The sequence below is a fragment of the Felis catus genome, chromosome B4, assembly GCF_018350175.1.
Source record: "Felis catus isolate Fca126 chromosome B4, F.catus_Fca126_mat1.0, whole genome shotgun sequence".
NCBI lineage: Eukaryota > Metazoa > Chordata > Mammalia > Carnivora > Felidae > Felis > Felis catus.
The window spans coordinates 105,313,152-105,335,227 of NC_058374.1; the positions used below are offsets into that span (position 1 = coordinate 105,313,152).

At 36.6% G+C, this 22,076-nt stretch overlaps 1 protein-coding gene and 1 pseudogene across 14 annotated transcripts in view; one reads left to right on the forward strand and one right to left on the reverse strand.

Annotated features, from left to right (window-relative positions):
- The window catches only part of METTL25 (methyltransferase like 25), a 160,897-nt gene that overhangs the window by 65,600 nt on the left and 73,221 nt on the right, over positions 1-22,076 (forward strand). For all 14 annotated transcript variants that reach the window (XM_003989085.4, XM_045062114.1, XM_045062117.1 and 11 more), the window contains exons 6-7: positions 14,238-14,332; positions 18,420-18,449. In XM_003989085.4, the coding sequence (XP_003989134.2) occupies positions 14,238-14,332; positions 18,420-18,449 (125 nt within the window). The remainder of the gene's footprint in view (positions 1-14,237; positions 14,333-18,419; positions 18,450-22,076) is intronic.
- LOC102902590 lies at positions 7,352-8,103 on the reverse strand (annotated as a pseudogene).

Genomic DNA, 22,076 nt, shown 5'->3' on the forward strand with positions numbered 1-22,076 from the left:
ATCAAAAATCTCCCAACAAATAAGAGTCCGGGACCAGATGGCTTCCCAGGGGAATTCTACCAGACATTTAAAGCAGAGATAATACCTATCCTTCTCAAGCTGTTCCAAAAAATAGAAGGGGAAGGAAAACTTCCAGACTCATTCTGGGAAGCGAGCATTACTTTGATTCACAAACCAGACAGAGACCCAGCAAAAAAAGAACTACAGGCCAATATCCCTGATGAATATGGATGCAAAAATTCTCAACAAGTACTAGCAAATCGAATTCAACAGCATATAAAAAGAATTATTCACCATGATCAAGTGGGATTCATTCCTGGGCTGCAGGGCTGGTTCAATATTCCCAAATCAATCAACATGATACATCACATTAATAAAAGAAAAGATAACTATATGATCCTGTCAATTGATGCAGAAAAAGCATTTGACAAAATTCAGCATCCTTTCTTAATAAAAACCCTCAAGAAAGTTGGTATAGAAGAAACATACTTAAACATCATAAAAGCCACTTATGAAAAGCTCACAGCTAATATCACCCTCAAAACTGAGAGCTTTCCCCCTGAGATCAGGAGCATGACAGGGATGTCCACTCTCACTGCTGTTGTTTAACATAATGTTGGAAGTGCTAGCATCAGCAATCAGACAACAAAAGGAAATCAAAGGCATCAAAATTGACAAAGATGAAGTCAAGCTTTCACTTTTTGCAGATGACATGATACTATACATGGAAAACCCGATAGACTCCACCAAAAGTCTGCTAGAACTGATTCATGAATTCAGCAAAGTCGCAGGATACAAAATTAATGTACAGAAATCAGTTGCATTCTTATACACTAATAATGAAGCAACAGAAAGACAAATGAAGAAACTGATCCCATTCACAGTTGCACCAAGAATTATAAAATACCTAGGAATAAACCTAACCAAAGATGTAAAAGATCTTTATGCTGAAAACTATAGAAAGCTTATGAAGGAAATTGAAGAAGATACAAAGAAATGGAAAAATATTCCGTGCTCATGAATTGGAAGAATAAATATTGTTAAAATGTCAATGCTACCCAAGGCTATCTACACATTCAATGCACAATCAAAATTGCACCAGCATTCTTCTCGAAGCTAGAAAAGCAATCCTAAAATTTGTATGGTAGCCAAAGTAATATTGAAGAAGAAAACCAAACCGGGAGGCATCACAATCCCAGACTTTAACCTCTACTACAAAGCTGTAATCATCAAGACAGTATGGTATTGTCACAAAAACAGACACATAGAATAGAGACTCCAGAATTGGACCCACAAATGTATGGCCAACTAATCTTTGGCCAAGCAGGAAAGAATATCTGATGGAAAAAAGATGGTCTCTTTAACAAATGGTGCTGGGAGAACTGGACAGCAACATGAAGAATACACCATTCACAAAGATAAACTCAAAATGGGTGAAGGACCTGAATGTAAGACAGGAAACTATCAAAACGCTAGAGGAGAAAGCAGGAAAAAAACCTCTCTGACCTCAGCCACAGCAATTTTTTATTTGACACATCTCTAAAGGCAAGGGGATTAAAAGCAAAAATGAACTATTGTGACCTCATCAATATAAAAAGCTTCTGCACTGCAAAGGAAACAATCAACAAAACTAAAAGGCAACCGATGGAATGGGAAAAGATATTTGCAACTGACGTATTGGATAAAGGGCTAGTATCCAAAATCTATAAAGAACTCACCAAACTCCACACCCAGAAAACAATCTGGTGAAGAACCGGGCAGAAGACATGAATAGACACTTTTCTAAAGAAGACATTCAGATGGCCAACAGGCACATGAAAAGATCTGCTCAACGTCACTCCTTATCAGGGAAATACAAATCAAAACCACACTGAGATACCACCTCTTGCGGTCAGAGTGGCTAAAATAACAAACCGGGAGACTATAGATGCTGGAGAGGATGTGGAGAAACGGGAACCCTCATGCACTGTTGGTCAGGAATGCAAACTGGTGCAGCCACTCTGGAAAACAGTGTGGAGGTTCCTCAAAAAATTAAAAATAGATCTACCCTATGACCCAGCAATAGCACTGCTAGGAATTTACCCAGGGAATATAGGAGTGCTGATGCATAGGGGCACTTGTACCCCAATGTTTATGGCAGCACTTTCAACAGTAGCCAAATTATGGAAAGAGCCTAATGTCCATCAACTGATGAATGGATAAAGAACATGTAGTTTATATATACAATGGAATACTACTTGGTAATGAGAAAGAATGAAATATAGCCTTTTGTAGCAACGTGGATGGAACTGGAGAGTGTTATAAGTGAAATAAGTCAGGCAGAGAAAGACAGATACCATATGTTTTCACTCATATGTGGATTCTGAGCAACTCAACAGAAGACCAGGGGGGAGGGGAAGGGGGGGGAAGTTACAGAGAGGGAAGGAGGCAAACCATAAGAGACTCTTAAATACTGAGAACAAACTGAGGGTTGATGGGGGGCGGGTTGGGGAGGAAGGGAAAGGAGTGATGGTCATTGAGGAGGGCACCTGTTGGGATGAGCGCTGGGTGTTGTACGGAAACCAATTTAACAACAAATTTGATTTTAAAAAATAGAGAAAGAACATCTACAAAAAAAAAAAGAAATCTGGGCAGTTTAATATAATTTTAATATGTCTTTTATCTTTAGGTAAATATTTTGGTAATATTTAGGTAATTAATACCTAATTATCTTTAGGTAATACCATATTCACTTAACCTCATTTAAAAGTTGAAATGAAAATCAAGAAATTTTCATAGAATTGTCCTATAGTCTCTATGCTAATTTCAACCTATAAAACTGTTAGAAATAAGTTCCTAAATTTTTACAACTAAAATCCAAACATTATCTTTACTTGAGAGTGTATCAGTCTCTACATGGCAAGTCTTCAGATTCCCTTGAAGAATACTTTTAAGGAAGCCTAAGAAGTCTTAGTCCGTCCTTGAAGAGAATGACATGGAACAGAAACTAAATTTAAAAACAGATAAAAGGGCTGGTAAATGATGTGTAGTTGACCTATGTTAAAGTAACAATATTTTGTGAAAAACATTAAGATACCTATCAACCTGTATTTTATCTTTATTATAAACATTATAAAAATGATATAGATGCATGTCACACAAAAAATAAGCTTAATAATTGAACTGAATGCATTCAAAATATTAAGCAACATTTTTTATATATTTACCTTTTAGCATCAGTAGTACATAAATATATTATCATTATAAAACAAATTCTAAAAGTATACAAATATGTAGTAAAAAGTGAAAGTCTTTGGGGCTCCTGGGTGGCGCAGTCGGTTGAGCGTCCGACTTCAGCCAGGTCACGATCTCGCGGTCCGGGAGTTCGAGCCCCGCGTCAGGCTCTGGGCTGATGGCTCGGAGCCTGGAGCCTGTTTCCGATTCTGTGTCTCCCTCTCTCTCTGCCCCTCCCCCGTTCATGCTCTGTCTCTCTCTGTCCCAAAAATAAATAAAAAACGTTGAAAAAAAAAAATTTTAAAAAAAAAAAGTGAAAGTCTTTGTTCAGTGTCACTACCCACAATGATAATCCCTTCTCATGCTTCTGTATTTGTACATGGGCAGATACATATACATATGTACAAATATCTTGGGTTTTTCTGAGGAAAGGAATCATTTGGATGTAATGATTCATCCATTCATCTATCCATTCTCTCCACAAATATTTATTGTGTGTCTACAGTGTGCCATGTACTTTTCTGGAAGCTACAGAGATAGAAGGGGAAAAAAAGCTCCTGCTTGCATGTCATTTAATATGTATATATTGTATATCAGATGGTGATAAGTGCTATTAAGAAAATTAGGGGTGCCTGGGTAGCTCAGTCAGTTAAGCAAAGTGAGTAAGAGTGGGATGAGGAGGGATGGTATTTTATATAGAGTAGCCAGGGAAGGCTTTTTTAAGATAACATGTATGTAGACAGTTGAAAGATGATGGAAGAAACCATGCAGTTATCTTGGAGGAAGAGTGTTCCAGGCAGAGGGAACAGCATGTAAAAAGCCCAAGGCAGGAGCTTGCTTGCTACTTCAAGGAACACCAAAAAGACCAATACGACTGAAACATAGTTAAAGGCCAAAGCACAGTAATCATTTAGGAAGCTATAATTCAGGTGAGCAATAAACTAGGTGAGAGATAATGGTGTTTTAGGTCAGAGGGGAAGATTAGGAAGAGATTGTTAAATTTTGGATATAGTTTTAAAGTATTGTCAGCAGAATTATTGACAGTGGAGGTGTGGAAAAGAATGGAAAAAAAGGGCATACCTCAAAAGTATTTGAACTGAAACAGTGGAAAGGTGGAGTTTGTCATTTAGTGAACTGGATATGACTGCAGAGAGAGTAAAATTGAGAGGGAAGTTGTTTGGGATAGGTTGAGTTTGACATGCCTCTTAGAAATTCAAGTGCAGAAGTTGCGTTATGAATTGGGTAGATAATTCTGGATTCCTGAGGACAAATATGGATCAAATGTAAAAAATGTACGAGTTATTAACATATAGATAGTCTGAATGAGATCACTTAGGGAATAGAAATGATGAAGAAGTACAGAGACTGAACCCAAGCACATTCCAGAGGAGGTTGGGAAGATAAGAAAGACGAGCAAGAAGGTGTGATTTAAAAAAAGAAGAAGAAGAACAATATAGTTTTGCCCTCTTACTTAGCAACATATCTTGGAGCTCTTTTCATACATTTGTTTTACACACTACAAAGTATTCCATGGAATGGACATATCATATTCTACTTAGCTTCTCCTGTATTGGTTAATACTTGTTTTATAATTTTCTCCTCTTTTATAGTTATAGTTTTTGTTTTACCTAGTTCCATAATCTATCTGGGTTTATTTTGTATGTATGATTCAGGAAATGTCTGTAATCTTATAGTTTTCTAAATGCTATTTATTGAATAATCCATGCTTTGCCACACTGATATAAAATGACACCTTTATCGTATAATGTATTTATGAGTTCTCTTCTAGTCCCTTCATCGGTTGATTCGTCTGATAATACTATTCTTCCTTAATTAATATAGTTTATTGGAACCTTTGAAATCTGCTAGAAGAAGTCCCCCAAAGTTCTCATTTTTTTCAGAGTTTTCTTAGCTAACCTCATGCATTTTCTCTTTCAAAAGGGTTTGACTTTATGTATTTTTAAAAGTGACAATTTTACTTAATTGCTCTCTCAACGAAAAGACATACAAATACAATTTTACTCGTTTTAGAGAACAAGTACAGGATTACTGAATGAGTTTCACAAAAGAAGAGATTTTAGTTAAGCAAGGATTGATGACAGCAGTCCAGCCATTATCTGGGGTTGTCAATTACAGATGGCATGGCAGTGCACACTCCGTGAACAATACCAGCTAGGAAAGTCGAACAATAGGCATCTTTGTTTCATATTTTACTAGAGCTCTTTGTCATATTTGTAGTATGGATGCAAAAAAAAAAAACATAGGAAGGAGATAGTTAATATTAAAAGTACATATGAAATATTAGCAATTTGGACGACTTCAATGTTTGGAGGAGAAATATTTTATTTATCCAAACAGCTTGCTCAAGGAGAATCAAAATGCTGATCACATCAAACATTTAATGAGGCTTAAGTAGAAAAATTTACTTAAGTCTTTCATTTAGGATTAAAGTATGTGTAGTTTATAATGCAAATTTATATGGAAAGTTGCAAAATGTTTTGTGCTTAGAAAAAATGATTTTAAAATTATTTCATTTTCTTTATAATATATGGGCATAATAAACTTTGCTGACCAAATTCAAAGTAAAAGCTGATTTAGATGATTCATGTATTGAATGGGTTTTAAATTAGATTGTTAGGATCCATGAAAAAATCTGTTGGGATTTTAATTGTCATGCATTGAATTTAAAGATCATTATGGAGAGAATTGATGTCTTTAGGATGTCAATTTCTCCTCTCTGGGGTGTAAATTGTATCTTCATTTATATGTTGTTGTTTCAGGTCGTCATGTTAATCTTGCCCAGTTTTAGTTTGATTTACTCCAGGATTTTGTAATTTTTTTTTCATTCATATAAGAAATACTTATTGGGTGTCTATCACATGCTAGTCACTATCCTAAGTACTAGGGATACAAGATTGAACAAAACAAAGCCCCCGCCCTTATCAAGCTTATATTCTAATAAGGCATCAGTCAATTGGAAGATAAATAAGTAGAAATGTAATGTCAGGTTATGAACAGTAAAAGAAACTACACAGAGAGAGGAGGGTGAGGTATCAAAGCACAATTTTTCAAAAATCACTTACCTTATGTATCCCCCCCCCCCCCCCCGCCGCCCAGTCACTTCATTTTACTACGCATTTTCAGTAAACACATCAAGGTGCAAACAGGGCTTTATTTCACATTAGTATATTAACTGGTTGTTTTGTCAAATAAACGCAATTCTCTTTAAATAACCATCTCCTCACTTCACGGCCAGTCCAGAAGCAAATGAGAGCAAATTTTAGTGCCTCTAGGGGGTATATCACCAATTAGGCATGAAACTTAAAGGGAAGAGGTCAGGGTGAGGGGCTGGTAAGAGGCCATGGTCAGCACACAGGCTCAGGCCAGGCCCCAGGGGTCAGGAGCCTTTGTTCCAGCCCATCCAGCAGTCCTCAGATGTCATAGTGGGATGAACATTCATTCTCCAGTTCCAGTCTGGGAAGTTCCTTTTAGAGGGAAAAGCAAGAAGGCAAAGAGAAACAAATGCCAAAAGCACTAGGAGGGAAGCAGTGGGCTCCCTCTCTGTTGCTGCGGCCTGGCATTGATGGCACCCACCGCCTGGAAGCTCGTGTTAATGTTCCAAAAGTCACAATGCAGTGGCAACAGATGACCAAGGACAGGTCAGGGAGGGGAAGGTGAGTGTGATGGACTGGAGGCAGGCTGGGATAGGAATGAGGGCTGACAGTCCACTGAAAATGTGGCCTTTCACGGTTAGGCACAGACCAGAGTGGAGGCAATGTGAAGGGGGCCTGGCAGAGGCCCTCAGGAAGACATATGAGGCTGATCTGGGGGAGCTCACAAGGCTGAATATAATGTAGATTCTCAAACGAGGGAGCTGTACTGAGTAGATAAGGTGGCCAGAAAGTCCCTCTGTGAGTAGAAGCTACCAGAGCAAGACAGGAACGAGATGATCACCCATGCTCCTGAGGAGAACACCAGGGATGGTGAGAGGGAAGTGCATCCAAGCAGCGCCATGGGCTCTGGGCTAGCTTGAGAAGCTGGGAGGCATGGCTCCCGAGTCAGGGGCCCCCTTTCCCTCAACACCAGTCCCTAGGAAGTGGTTTATAATCAGACCTGAAGGAAGAACAAGGCCCTTCCGTCACCTCTCAGTCCCAAGGGGAAGGAAGGGTAGGGAAGAGTGAGCAGGGGTGGGAGGCAGGAGTAGGAAGGGTATGCTGGTTCTTCTTCCATGGGGAGATGGGTAGTAGGAAGGTGGCCGAAGCTGGTTCGTGGGAGTGTAGACATCGTGTGGGTTCCCCAGATTGTAATAGTCTCTGGTAGCCGCTTCTGCAGCTTTACCTTCAGCTCCAGGAGTGGAGGGGACTTCAGGGATGCTGACTGGAGGTTCCATGGGCCTAGGATGGGGCACATAACCCTTGACCCCATCCATCATAGGAGGTCCTGGAACCTCAAGTGGGGGCAGTGGATACATTCCATTGACAGGGGAAAGACCTAGGTCCCACTGAGCATGTAAGGAATACCCATAGACTCTATTTTGGGGGCTTCACCTTGGGAGGCTTGAGATGCCACTTGCAGTATCTGTTGTCCAAACATGATGGCACTCCCTACCATAAAGGTCAACTTGTGTGTCGCAGAGCCTTCCCAGCCACCTCCTGCTCCAGCCTTCACTGTCCTCTTGATGTAGTTTGCACCAAACACAGGCTGCTTGATCTCACAGTCCTTCATCAGATAAAACAGCACCATGAAGGACTTCTTAGTCTCTTTGAAGGCCACAGACACCTTCTTCATGTCTTTGAATGTAAGTTCCACACAGTATTAAAACATTAGGATGCTCTCAGTGTTGTTGACGATCATTCTGCCACCCTGCGAGTGATTCTTGTTGAGTACCATAGTCTCTCGGAAAAGGCCCGTATGTTTTTTTCTATCCTACCCCCCAACCTTTTATGTATTTCAGTAATGGTTATTGTGATTTTAAATAAGATTCTAAAACCCTCTATTTAGGGAGGTGTAATGTAAATTAAGATTATTAACTTAGGTGACAAAAATTTATATATTTAAAAGCATAACACCTGTTTCTTTTTCCCAGATAAAATCATTCCACTCAAATTTCATTTAGGTTTAAAGAAACTTAAAAAGAATATCTCTTTTTCCAAAATAATGAGGGCATGTATATAATACTGGTTCATCTATCTAATTGTTTTTATTCAATTCAACAAAGTTCTGTAGGAGACACTAGATGATGTCAGATAAGTGAGACACTCTCTTTCCCCTTAGGGAAGCTGGTGATCTAGTGAGGAATTAAGAAGCAATTACAAAGAACTTTCATGCATATCTGAGAGTGATATATTCCTGGCCCATAGACCTTAATCAACTATGACTGTGAATTATTTTAAAAAATGGATGAAAGAAGTGATAAATGATGGATGTATAAACCAAATACCGTTAAGACTAGAAGAGAGAATAATTTTTCATAACTAAGGGATAAGAGAAAGCTTTTTAAAAGAGGCAATGTTTGGTCTTCATTTAGAAAAATGACTGAGATAGGAAAGGACATTTTGAGAACTTTTGGAGAAGAAACATAGAGGCAGAAACTGTGGCTTTTTCTGAGTGAAATAAGTCCATGTAGATGTGTATCTGAGAATGAGTTGAGAGTGATGGTATTAGAAACTGAAAATATGGTCAAAAGCAAATTAGGACCAGATATTGAGAGCCAGGAATGCTGTTCTGAGGTGTCAGAATATTATTCAGTGGGAAACAAAATACGTTTTGTTCCATAAAAATATCTCTTGTGTAGTGATTTAATGCAAAGGAGTTGCATATACTCATCTACATTTCTGAAAGGTAGTGATTTGGGGATGTATAGAGGATAGATTGACATGGAGCTAGATCAGGGACAGGGAGACTATTTAGGAAATAGTTATAAAAGTTCAGATCAAGAATACATTGGATACAGGGGTGGCTGGGTGGCTCAATCATTTGAGCATCCAGCCCTTGATTTCAGCTCAGGTTGTGATCCCAGGGTCATGAGATCAAGCCCTGTGTCAGCATGGAGACTGCTTAAGATTCTGTCTCCCTCTGCCCCTCTCCCTCACTCATGCGCTCGCTCTCTCTCTCTCTCTCTCTCTAAAATGAAAAAAAAAAGCATACATTGGATGAGAATAGAAGGAGGAGAATAAATAATAAACAATCTAAGTAAGTAAATTAAATACAGGGTCAGGAGAAACTTCATTAAAAGGTGAGATTTTAGCAAAGACATGAAAAAGGTAAGTGAGTCACCAAGTGAGTAGCTGGGGGAAAATCATTCCACACAAGTGGAATAAACTGACATATTTGACGAATAGTAAGAAGCCAGAGTGGACATGAGGAAGACCAGTAGGAGAGGAGCTCAGGGAGGCAATAGCTCTGGGTGGAGAGTATCGATCACGTAGAGCTGCATAGGATATTACAAGTCTTATTCTAAGTGAAATGGGTGTCGGTCAGGAAGTTAACAGTAAGTAGATGTAGGGTTTGCATCATTGGAATAATTTGAAATGAGTTTACTTACAAAGGGGCTATTTACAAGATATAGGTGTAGGAGAATCATGGGGTATAGTGTGGAAATCTCTGGCTTACCGTAGAAAATTCCAAAGCTTTGAGATAGGTATTTTACCAGTTTAGAGAACTGAAAGTGGAACAAAAGGCTGAAACAGAGAACAAGGTATGAAATGAAGCTGGAGAGGTAGGCACAAGCAGATCACGTTAAGGAACAGAGTCTTAATGTTTTTTTGTTTTTTGTGTTTTTTTAAGTTTCTAGTTAAAAATCCCCGTTAGTTAACGTACAATGTAATATTAGTTTCAAGTGTACAATATAATGATTCAACACTTCCATACATCACCTGATGCTCATCAAAACAAGTGCTCTCCTTAATCCCTGTCACCTATTTCACCTATCCTCCCACCCATCTCCCCTCTGGTGACCATCAGTTTGTTCTCTATTGTTAAGCGTCTGTTTCTTGGTTTTTAATCTTGAAAGGAAAAGAAGGATCTATTAAGCGGGGAAGGGAACTGATGAAATTTATATTTTAAAATATCACTTTGCAGTATTAAAACTGAAATAAGGAGCAAGAGTGGGTGTTGGTAACCAATCAAGAGGCTTTCATAGCAGTGCAGGTAGTTTGGGATGGTGGAAATAGAGAATATTAATGGATTTGAGGAACATTTAGGAGAAAAATAAACTGGAATTTCTAAAACATGCTATATATGGGAAAGTGAAAAGATTCCTGAGCTTTTTGACTCATGTAAATGAGTAAACGTTGAGGCTAGTCACCGAAATAGGAAACTTTAGGACATCTGGTTTTGTGTCATTCAGTTATTTAGATTTTGGACATGTTGATTATCAAGTGCCAATGAAATATCCATTTGGAGTTGGTGGTTAGGCTATTGGTGATCAGAATTAGATCTTAGAGAAGAGGTTGAAGATATAATTTAGGAATTGGAGTAGGTTGAATAGTGTCTCCCAAAAAGTCGTGTCAACTCAGAACCTCAGAATGTGACCTCATTTAGGTATAGGGTATTTATAGATGTAACTAGTTAACATGAGGTCATACTGGAATAAGGTGGACCCTAAATCCAATAGTTAGTGTCCTCATAAGAAGAGGAGAGGATACACAGAGACCCAGAGGGACGACAGAGGCAGAAACTGCAGTGGTACAGCCACAAGCCCTGAAATGCCAAGGATTGTCAGCAACCACTAGATCCTAAGAAAGGGCAAGGAAAGTTCTTCCCTACAGCCTCAGAGGGAGCATGGCCCAGCCCATACCTTGATTTCAGACTTCTAGCCTCCAGAACAGTGAGAGAATACCTTTCTGTTGTTTTAAGCTACCAAGTGTATGGTAATTTGTTATAGCTGACCTAGGAAATTAATCCAGGAATTGTCAGTGTAAATTGAGGTATAGGTAAGGCTGCCTAGGGATAGCACACAGATAGAACAGGGGTTGCACACTGGCTCTGATAGTGCCCACGGGCCCATTTTTGGCAATTTTGACAGTTGTGTTACGCTCCAATTGTTCTTTAAATAGAAATAAGACTGGGCAAATGTGATACTTGGTTACCATGAAAATTGATGATTACCTATTTTATTGTATCTAGCTGCTTCACACACTTATTTACCAACTGAAAGCACTTGAGTTTGCAAAATCTTTCCCCAAAAAAGTATAAAGGGTGAGGTAGGATTAATCCTTATGCATTAATCCTTATGTCTAATTTAATAGACAGAAAATAACAAACTGTCAGGGGATATGATGAGCATCAGGCCTCAAATAAGAGAGCATGGTATCATGGAACCAGAGGAAGAGAATGTTATAAAGAGGGAGCATCAGAACCTCCTGAAATTCACAGTAAGAAAAGTACTGGGTTTTATCTCATAGATGCTAGTGGTGAGGGAAGCAAGAGCTGTTGGAGTAACATGGTTAGATGTGTCTATTTTAGAAAGATAATGTTACTCTTAATGTAAAGGATGGACAAGACTAAAGGAAAAAGAAAAAGAATTAGTAGGTATTACATTTACCTAGTCAAAAGCTAATGAAGACTGAAAATGAAAAGAAGGTATAATTAAGAGGATATGTTTAAGGATATAACTAAGAGAACTGAGGGATTAAAGGAAAGAATAATAGAAGATGGTTCTAAAGTTCAAACTTGTTTAGTTAAGTAGATAGTAATATTATTAACATAAGAAGGAAAAATTAGTAGAATCTCTACTTTTTTGAGATGGATGGATTTCTAAAGCCAACAGAGAAGAAATGGGATAGATGAAAAAAAAAAAAAAAAAGGAGACTTCATCTATTCCAAAACTATCATTTAAAGATAGCATAAAAGTGATCCCCGGGGAAATAACTGATAAAGGTGGTTAAAGCTCACTTTGACTAGATCTGAATTTATGAACACAGTTAAATAGGAGATAAATATATAACAATAGAAACAGTGAACTCTGTGACTTTGATTCAGGACATAGAAGGGAGCTTCATTCTTCACTGCAGTCAGAATGAAGCTGGTGAAATAGGTTCCAAAGATAATATTGAACGTGTACATGAAAGGCTTTGTTTGACTTTGAGGGTGTCTTGTCTCTGTATCAGTTGTTTGCACTTTGTTAAAAAATGAGCAGAACTGTGAGGCCACCATGACCTCAGTCACAGAGGAAACTGTGATGTAGATTCAGAAAACTTCAAGGAGATTCCACAACCACCAGGTGTCCAAAGGAGAGAGGCTTTAATGACATTTCACATAGCCCTGAGCCAAGGCTGGCAGTTCCTATAAACTGCCCTAGGATCTTAGGTGTTTTGGCTAGGGATTCAGGGAGCCATATACATTGAGTAAGACTGTCCTTCTCCCACTACAGTTAATGTAGGGTTGGAGAGGAAGCTCTCTTATACACAAAAATTACCCTTCTATATAGGCCTTTATTGTGGGAGTAAAGAGTAGGTTTATGAGCCCTAAGGAACACCATAACCTTTCTCTACTCTCATCACCTTCATCAGCACAAATTAGTATACATGTGTGAAGTAAGACCATCTTTTACTAGCCTCCATTTTTCTAATGACAGCCCCATGTGTTCAGAAGTCTTTTCTGCTGGCTTCCATGTTTGTGTCATCTAAAATAGAGAGGGATACCAGGAATCCTATATATCCCTGCCTTCATCTTCCCTTTATTACTAGAAATCAATTGGGAATCCCAAAACTCTGCATTCTTCTGAATAATTCCCACCCCTCTCTTCCCCTTACCACACACTCACAGCTGGCAGTTTACTTAACCTGTGTGTGCTTAGTTTCCCTAGCTGAACCATGCGTATAGTACTGTACCTACCTCATAGAATTGCTGTAGGGACTAAAAGTAGTTAATACATTTAAAGCAGTTACAATAGTGCCTCACAATATTAAGTGCTGTATAAACACTAGCATTATTATTATTTATATTCCCAGAGGAAGGTCCATATCTTCCATCTGATTATCAGTAAGGTGTATCATAAATCTTAATTTATGAACAGAAGGAAACCACTTTCACAGGCTTATGATCTTCATGAAATTTAAACTTTCTCTGTTTTAATCAAAAGTCATCTGATCCTTTATAGCAGAGAAATGTATTTAGTTGAATCTACTTCAACAGTATTTTCTTTTAAAGAGTTTTTTATGTTTTCAAAGTTTTAATTCTATTTTTACTTTTTAACCTAATAGAAAATTTATATTTTTCTTATTTTTCTTTTAATTGTCATAGTCTTGATAAAATTTAAGCTCTTATTTTCCAGGCTTCAATTTAAAAAAGAAACTCATTTGTTTTCCTTTTCAAAACCCCTGTGTAATTAATAGTTTTGCATTAAGGGTTTGAACATCAGCAAATCATGTACACAACTCTGTAAGTGAGTTGGGCAAAAGATATGTGTGATTAAACCGTGAATGTTGATTTTTGTTGTTGTTACTTAAACCATATATGCAATTGAGCCAAATTGAATCACAATTGAAAATATTGCAGCCTGTTAATACAAGGAAGAAAGAAGAGCTTATACAGCTGTTCTTTTTCTGGAAAGCGAATATAGTGGCTGAAAAAATAATTGATGCTTCATCATTGTTAGGGATGGATTAATATTCTATAATAAATTGCCAAATTTCATTTAATAAATCATTTTTTTTTAGAAAGTCAGGTCAGCAGTAAATCGCAAGAATCTCATTACTTATTTCCTATAGTTACACTGAACATAAAGAGTACTTCCATTTTAAATTGCTCTTGCTAAATCTTAGAAAAAATAATTTTGGCAAATTGGTTAGTATCAGACCTAGAGCTTAAACACAAAACAGCTGTTGTTGAAAATACCACTTTCATAACATTAATATGCTTTCAATTAACAGATTGGAATGAACTGTTAAACATTACTACCTCCATGTTTAACTACTGTTTGACTCTCTCAATAACTGCTTTTCTTTCTCAATAGATTGTTTACTTTAACTGAAAGAGGAAGAATCTTATTTAAATAATCCATATTTTTCCTCCATCTGCAGAAAGCACCCAAGACAAGTGGGGATTTCCAATGTGCCATTATTTAAAGGAAGAGAGATGGTGCTGTGGTCGTAATGCCAGAATGTCAGCATGTTTGGTATGATTATATTTTTTTCTGGGCTAAGAACTTTATCCAGATGTTACAGAATTTATTATTGTTGGCTGATATCATGAATTAAATGCCAAGTTTTGCAGAGCATCATTATTAATGCTTTTGTGCATTGCAAACTTTGATTAAAAAATGACTTTCCCGGGGCGCCTGGGTGGCGCAGTCGGTTAAGCGTCCGACTTCAGCCAGGTCACGATCTCGCGGTCCGTGAGTTCGAGCCCCGCGTCGGGCTCTGGGCTGATGGCTCAGAGCCTGGAGCCTGTTTCCGATTCTGTGTCTCCCTCTCTCTTTGCCCCTCCCCTGTTCACGCTCTGTCTCTCTCTGTCCCAAAAATAAATAAATGTTGAAAAAAAATTAAAAAAAAAAAAAAAAATGACTTTCCCTTCCAGCATTATCTACTTTACATGCAGTGTGGTAACAATTTATAGTTATACTTTTTTACATATAATTTTTTATATATAATTACTTTAATTACCATATAAAATGTACCAGCTACCAAATGTTAAACACCAAATTAGTTCAGTGCTTTATTCACAGTTCTGTGGTATGTTTGTGTGTGTTTATAGTAGATCACTTGGTCTACTAATTTTTTTTTTTAATTTTTTTTTCAACGTTTTTTATTTATTTTTGGGACAGAGAGAGACAGAGTATGAACGGGGGAGGGGCAGAGAGAGAGAGGGAGACACAGAATCGGAAACAGGCTCCAGGCTCTGAGCCATCAGCCCAGAGCCCGACGCGGGGCTCGAACCCATGGACCGTGAGATCGTGACCTGGCTGAAGTCAGATGCTTAACCGACTGCGCCACCCAGGCGCCCCTACTAATTTTTTTTTTAATGTTTATTCTTGAGAGAGAGTGAGACAGAGTATGAGTGGGGGAGGGGCAGAGAGAGAGGGAGACACAGAATCCAAAGCAGGCTCCAGGCTCTGAGCTGTCAGCACAGAGCCCAATGCGGGGCTCCAACCCACAAACCGCGAGACCATGACCTGAGCTGAAGTCAGACGCTTAACCAACTGAGCCACCCAGGCGCCCCTCCTAATTTTTTATAGAATGGGAAAGATATTAATAAGGTACCTGGAAGTAACTATCTAATTAAATAAAGCCTTTAATGTGCCTTATTTGGCTTGTGTCCTTACACCTAGAACACTTTAACCTGTGGTATTCTCTGTTCATGGTGTTATGTTAGTTTATAAAGAATAGGTGCACATTAAAACATCTAAGTTATTTTTTGTCATTAGAAATTTCAAATATAGTTGATTAAATAATGTGTTTGATGTCCAACCCCAAGATAAATTAATTATTTTATGATCATTATTTCTCTGCCAGTTTATACAGCAATATAAAAAATAGCACACCAGTGTTCTAGGTCACAGATCCTAGTATTATCATAGAAATCTATTTATGCTCAAATAATAATTTTTAAAGTCCTCTTAAAATGCTTTTCTTGGAAATTATCTTGTTCTTTCACTATATCTGCTAGTAATGTTTATTCAGGGTCATGTTATAGTGACAAGTAATTCTTGAAATGACTTAGTTCTCAGAATGCAGCAGCCAGGATTATACCCTTCAGGCAAGAAATTGGGGAATCTGACTAACCTAAGAAAAAAGACCTAATGATGCTGGCATCAGGGATTTTACAATAAAGCAGGACACATGTCACCTTTATGGTAAAGCCCACAAGTAACTGTCCTCACTCATAAGCACAGTACTTCTAATCACATTTACAATACCCCCATTTTAATTATCAACAGACAGCCAAGGATCATTAGATGTATAAGGAAAATCTAACATGAAAGAACAGAGATCAGAAAAACTGAAGAAAAGCAACTTGGAGGAAATGGAGACTATACAAAATAAAATAATATAAAATAACTATTAATATCCCTTACAGAGATAAAAGAATATATGGTACCCACAAAACAAAAATGTTTGTTATAAAAATAAACATTCAAAGAAACATAAAGAAGAGGTTTTGAAAAATAAATTTTAGAATATTTAATGTATAGACCACACTGCACTTAATAACTTTCTCTGCCCAATGTGAGCTTCCTATGGAATGCCCCTCTCCTTGGCTCCATTGAAGTCCCTGACTACCTTGGCTTCTTTTTTGGTTGCTAAGGAACATTTTTTTGATGTATTTTTTGTTAATTGTATTTTACTCCATAACTGACCTTTTCCACAAATAATCAAAGTTACAGGGGTTAAACAAAAAAGAGATCGAGAGAGGAGAACTTTCTGGTGATGCTTTGAAAAATTGTTAAGGGTACTAACCAGAGATAAATTTTAATTAGATTAGCACAATCATGTCAGCATACTTTAAGCCTGATAAAACTGCAAAATATTTTCGATTAACACTTGGTATATATTTTCTTCATTATCTTTATTTATTGGCCAAGAAAAATACTAATGTTTGCAAGAAACTTCTTATCACCTACCTGGTTATCTTTTATTATGTAACTAAAATTTATCATTTGTATTTCTAAAGTCCGTCATCAGCAACACATACTAAAAGTAGTCTTGGTATTGACTACTTTTAACTAGTTATTCTTATCTAAAAGTCGACACTTTTATCAACACCAAACAATTTATTATTAAAAACCCATGTTTCTTTATTCAGTTCAGCCTGTTAGCCAAAGCTGTAACACAAAAATCTAATCTGAAATGAGCACAGACAGTACTGTAAAATAAAATCAATGTTTTCTTCAATAATAAACTTATTCTGGGCCTGTTGCTATTTAATTTAATATGAAAATTATATAATAATTTGCTCCTGTATTCCTAAAACTCTGGCTCTAGATGTTAGGTGAAGGTATCGTTCAAGTCTTTGGAGAATTATAAATTTTTTCTTCAAATAATTTCTGCGAAGCAACTTCTTATACAATGAACTCAAACTCATTTTCCCACTAAATCTTAATGGTATGAGGGCAGGTGAAGTTAAGGTTCAAAGAACAAGCTTTTATTTCCTGCTCACTTGCTAACTAGCTATACAACTATGGCAACTTATCTTACCTTGCCAGTGAACTTGTGCCTCTGCAAAAATTGTACTTACACAGGATAATCTGTAAATTGTCTTTCAGTTTTAAAAGTATGTGATTCAGCTATATCTAACAGTTATTGTTAATGAAGAATAGCAACCTGAAGCAAACATGGGTATTCTAAAAGTGAATAGGAAGTATATGTAGATCTATTATATTTTACTACTCTATTTTGAAATATTTTCTAATTAAAATTTAAAAAATAAAGGTAAATATTGAAATATTAATGTAATTCAGTTATAAAACTTCATAAATGTAGAAATGTATGTCTCTTAAAAATGGAAGTTTTAGAAGCCTTTATTCCATACTGAAACTATGATAAATCTTTCAGATGTATCTTTTATATATGTTGGGTTATGCATATTTACTGGAAATATGAGGAAATACTTTGTAAAATCATCTGGATCTTAAATAAATATAAATGTAAAACCAGCTATATAGAAAATTGTAAAAATATGTATTCTTTCTCTTTTGGGCACTTGATCATATGTGACTTTGATTTGAATTTGTAGACCAGGCAACCAAAACTATACATACTATTCTAAACTAAATTTTCAGCTATAATCTGTTCAATAAAACCTTGTATAATAAAAGGCAACTATATGTTTATAAAAAATTAGAAGAGAATACACTTAGAAGTAGTATATAAACATGTTTATTATATACACACATATAATAATAGATTTGGATTTATTTGATTGTTTCAGCTAAACAGCTAAAAGTGAGCCAAGACCATGTTCTTTTATTTCTTTCGTTTTCTTATTCTTTCTAAAATTCAAGGAGTATATACAATTGGGTGTGTATGTGTTTGTGTACATGACACATATCTATTATAAATCAACCCTAGAGTATACAACTATAGTGGTTAACATTCCTCAATGATATTAACACTTGTAAATGTGTAAACTTACACATTATCACTTAATTAATCTTTTTAAATGTCACTTTTATAAGCCTTTATACAGTGTGTTTATAAGTCCTATAAGACTAAATATACCAGCAGTCTTTGTCTTACTTTTTTCTCCTTATTTTTTCTCTAAAGGCATTGGAACGGGTTGCGGTTGGCCAAGGGGTAAGTACGAGTGTTTACTCTAATACAGCAGATGGACAGGATAGTTTTCTTAAAGTACTCTTCTTACTTGACCTGCTGATGAACTTAAAACCTGAGTCTTCTTGTCACCTCTTCATATTCAAATTTGTACATTTTCTAGAAGTTTCTCTTTAAAAGAGAAGTGAACTTCCAGAAAAAGGAAATTGAACTTTTAAGAAAATGTCCACATTATATTCTTGTACTAATGTGTCATTTCTTCATAATACACTAAACAGTCTATGAATGTTTCCAAAGACTGCTATTGCTGACTATCAGGCTCTTATGGGCTTAGTTGGAGCAAAGATAAACACGGTATAGCATTCAATTTATTTTTTAACTACAGTCCAAAACACAGACCTGCATTGTTTTTTGTTTGTTTGTTGGTTGGTTTTTTTTGTTTGTTTTTTAACTTTTTTCCTTATTAACTTGATTGGTCATTAGTTGAAATAGCCAAATGGACTTGCACATATAAACAGAAGTTAAATATATCCCCCAAAATATCCATAAAATTGCCTTATTCTCTATTTTATGATTGATGAAACATATTAGGAATTTCTAAAAGTTTTTTTAGCTGTTCTTTTTAAGCTTTTCACAGGATTTTTCTTGTTGGACCTAAATGTTAGAAATTTCTTTTTGCTTCTTTTCAAGGAACATTAATATGTCAATTTGAATTTTTTTAAATAATTAAAATTTAAAATGATAATAGCAACAAATATATACTGAGTACTTACTCTGGCCCAGGCTCAATGCTAAGAACTTTTTTTCTTAAATATATTTGTTGTTCCTACCTAAAAATTGATAAAAGCTGATTTTTTTAAAGGCATTAGGGCATATTGTTGAGGTATGTGGGCTTTCGTCTCAAACTGCTGGTTTGCAGTTGTACTGCTTATGAGCCTAGTGGTTCCCTAGGATCTGGAAGAGAAAAGAGCCTTCATCATAATGTCCCTGTGCATTTTTGTGGTGTTTTTCAGTTTCCCAAGTGCTTATTCATGTTTACAGTCAATCTTTTAAGTTGGGTATTATCCCAAACTTACCTGAGAACATGATACACAGCAGAAGTTTAATAGTGCATTCTACCTCCCTTAATTAATTGCAGAGTACTGACTTCCAGCTTAGTGTCATCTCCACTAGACCTGTAAAATGCATGCCTAAGATATATACTTTAAGTGTGTGCTTTTTGCTCCCTCCGATTTAAGATGCATTAAAGTGTTAGGTTGATTTATCATTTGTGAAGGAGAGAAAGTAAACTCTGAGCCACATCCAGTTTATTCTTGGAATTGTCAGACACAGGGTGCTGGGGAGATGTTGACTCCCTTCCCACATGCCTCCATCTGTATTTACCAGGATGGATAGACCCAGTTATCCCAGGAATGCACGTTTGAAGGCACTTCATAACTCTCTTCCCTTTCTCTTAGCGAACAGCTGTAAGGCTCTTATTTATTCAGGATAACTAAGGAATGATGATTTATTCTATCCTGTTTTTATTTCTCTGTGCATTGCATTTCTGTATGATCTCTTGTTTAAATGCATTTCTTGGGTTTTTTTTTGTCATCTTTAACCAGTTTTTAATAACAATATAAATATACATTATTTTCTAAATTACCTTGATACCATTTATATAATTTTTCTCAAAGGCATAGGTATGGAAAGCTTTATTTTTAAGATTTTTTTTCCTGACTGAAGTATTGAATAAAAACTAATGACACCATCCCTGCCCAAGTGTCCAAGAGGCCATATAGCATCATGGCTTTATATGTGGACATCAGAGCTAGGCTTCTTCAGTTCAAATACCAGCTCAACTATTTTTGGAAGTTTCATAGAAAATTCATGTAAAATTAAAGTTCCTGTTTATTGTATAGCTAACTAAATAAAAAGTTAAGAACTTTATAAACCATTTATAATACTAATATTTTACTTCATGTAATAAGATACTTCTAAAAATGCCTTAAATGTCAATAGAACAATAGGTGTCAATATGTGAAAGAGGATTTCAGCATTTTTGTGAGAAAACTGAAGGGATATGGGGAGAAGGAAGGGACAGATGATAGAGATTTTTGGTACTACAAAAAGAATTACTCAAGATGGAAAAAATGCCAAATGAAAAATATGTGCAGAGATGGAAAATTTTGAATGATATGTTTTGGAGCAGTCTTCTGGAAAAAAAGTTTACAAATCAGAGTTTGTCTTACGTCAAGGCGTTGCATTTAGAAAGAGATTTTATTTAAGAAGTATACCTTTTGAAGGTTACAAATTTCTTATGAGTATTCAAGTATGTCTGCTCTCAGTGCATTATTTTAGGAGCTGAACTGGGGACTTTGGTATTCCTAACACCATTTCCGACTAGAATCACCCTCCCCACTATCCCCACCATCTTGGAAGGATATAACACGTGCCCTTTCCAAGTGCTCTGTCAAAATCCTGCAAGTCAGACATTCTCCAGTGATTTAAGAAGTCAGTGTCATTAGGTGAAGATGCAAGAAATAATGGTTCACCCTCAGCTCCCAACTTGTGTTTTTTTGTAGCCTCAGCGCCTGGGGCCCACAGTGTAGGAACTTGAGGTCAGATGCGGAGAGGAGCAGTAGAGTAAGTTTTCTATCTGAGCACACAGGCAAAATTGTATTTTATGCTAGACTCCGTCTGAATCCAAACATATTCTAGTTGAAAACAGACGAAAATAACAATGTTGTGCTCTGAAGGAAAAGCGAAAGAAGTTTGACTCAGGGAATTTGTACAGTGTACTGAACTCTGTCTTTAAAACTACCAGTCATTGCACAGTTTGGGGTTTTCACCTTATTAGCCTTCTCAGGACCATTCAATATTGTTGGCCTCCTTCCACTCTGGCTCATTTTTCTTCCCCCACCCCCTTTTTTTTTTTCGTTAGAAACTTTGCATGGAAGCAGGACTGTTGCTGATATTATTTTGTATTGGATTTATTTACCCTGTCATTAAGAGTTCTGTGGGGATGTGGATAGAGTTTGGGCGACTTTTGTAGTTTCTTAGTTTAAGTGCCCCTTCCCTTGTTTCAGTGAAGTGTTTTCTTTTATACTTTTTCAAAACTATCATGCTTCCCTGAGGCCCTTCTCTTCATCCATATCTTCTTTGCTTTGGAAAACCTTCATGGATACCTAATCCTATATCCTTCCTGAGGGACAAAAAGACATGCCCTTTTCAATTCTACAGTAGCCAATGCTATGATCTTTTAGACCTCAGGCATACTTTTAGCATGTCCTTACTTACAATAGTATCTTCTCCTTCTGGGTGTGAATCCTAGGTGATATGATCTCTGTTCCACCACCAATAGGACAAATCCATGTTCACTTCTCTTTTGCATGTATTCTACCTTACTGCTCTCTTTACGGCTCCAGAGATGATCTTGCTGGTCATGAAAGTTTATTTCTACATTTTTAACTGAACGCACTGCATTTGGGACATTAGCTCATTTTTGTTTGATTGTGCTGTTTCTTCCCCCATTTACTACCATTTCTTTTATAGTTTCTTCTATTTTCATGCAGAATTGCTTCCTCAGTATTAGCCTCAGGGTAACAATTTAACTTAGAATGGAAAAATTATAAAAGTTTCCTCTATGTTTTGCAATAAAGTCAGATTTCT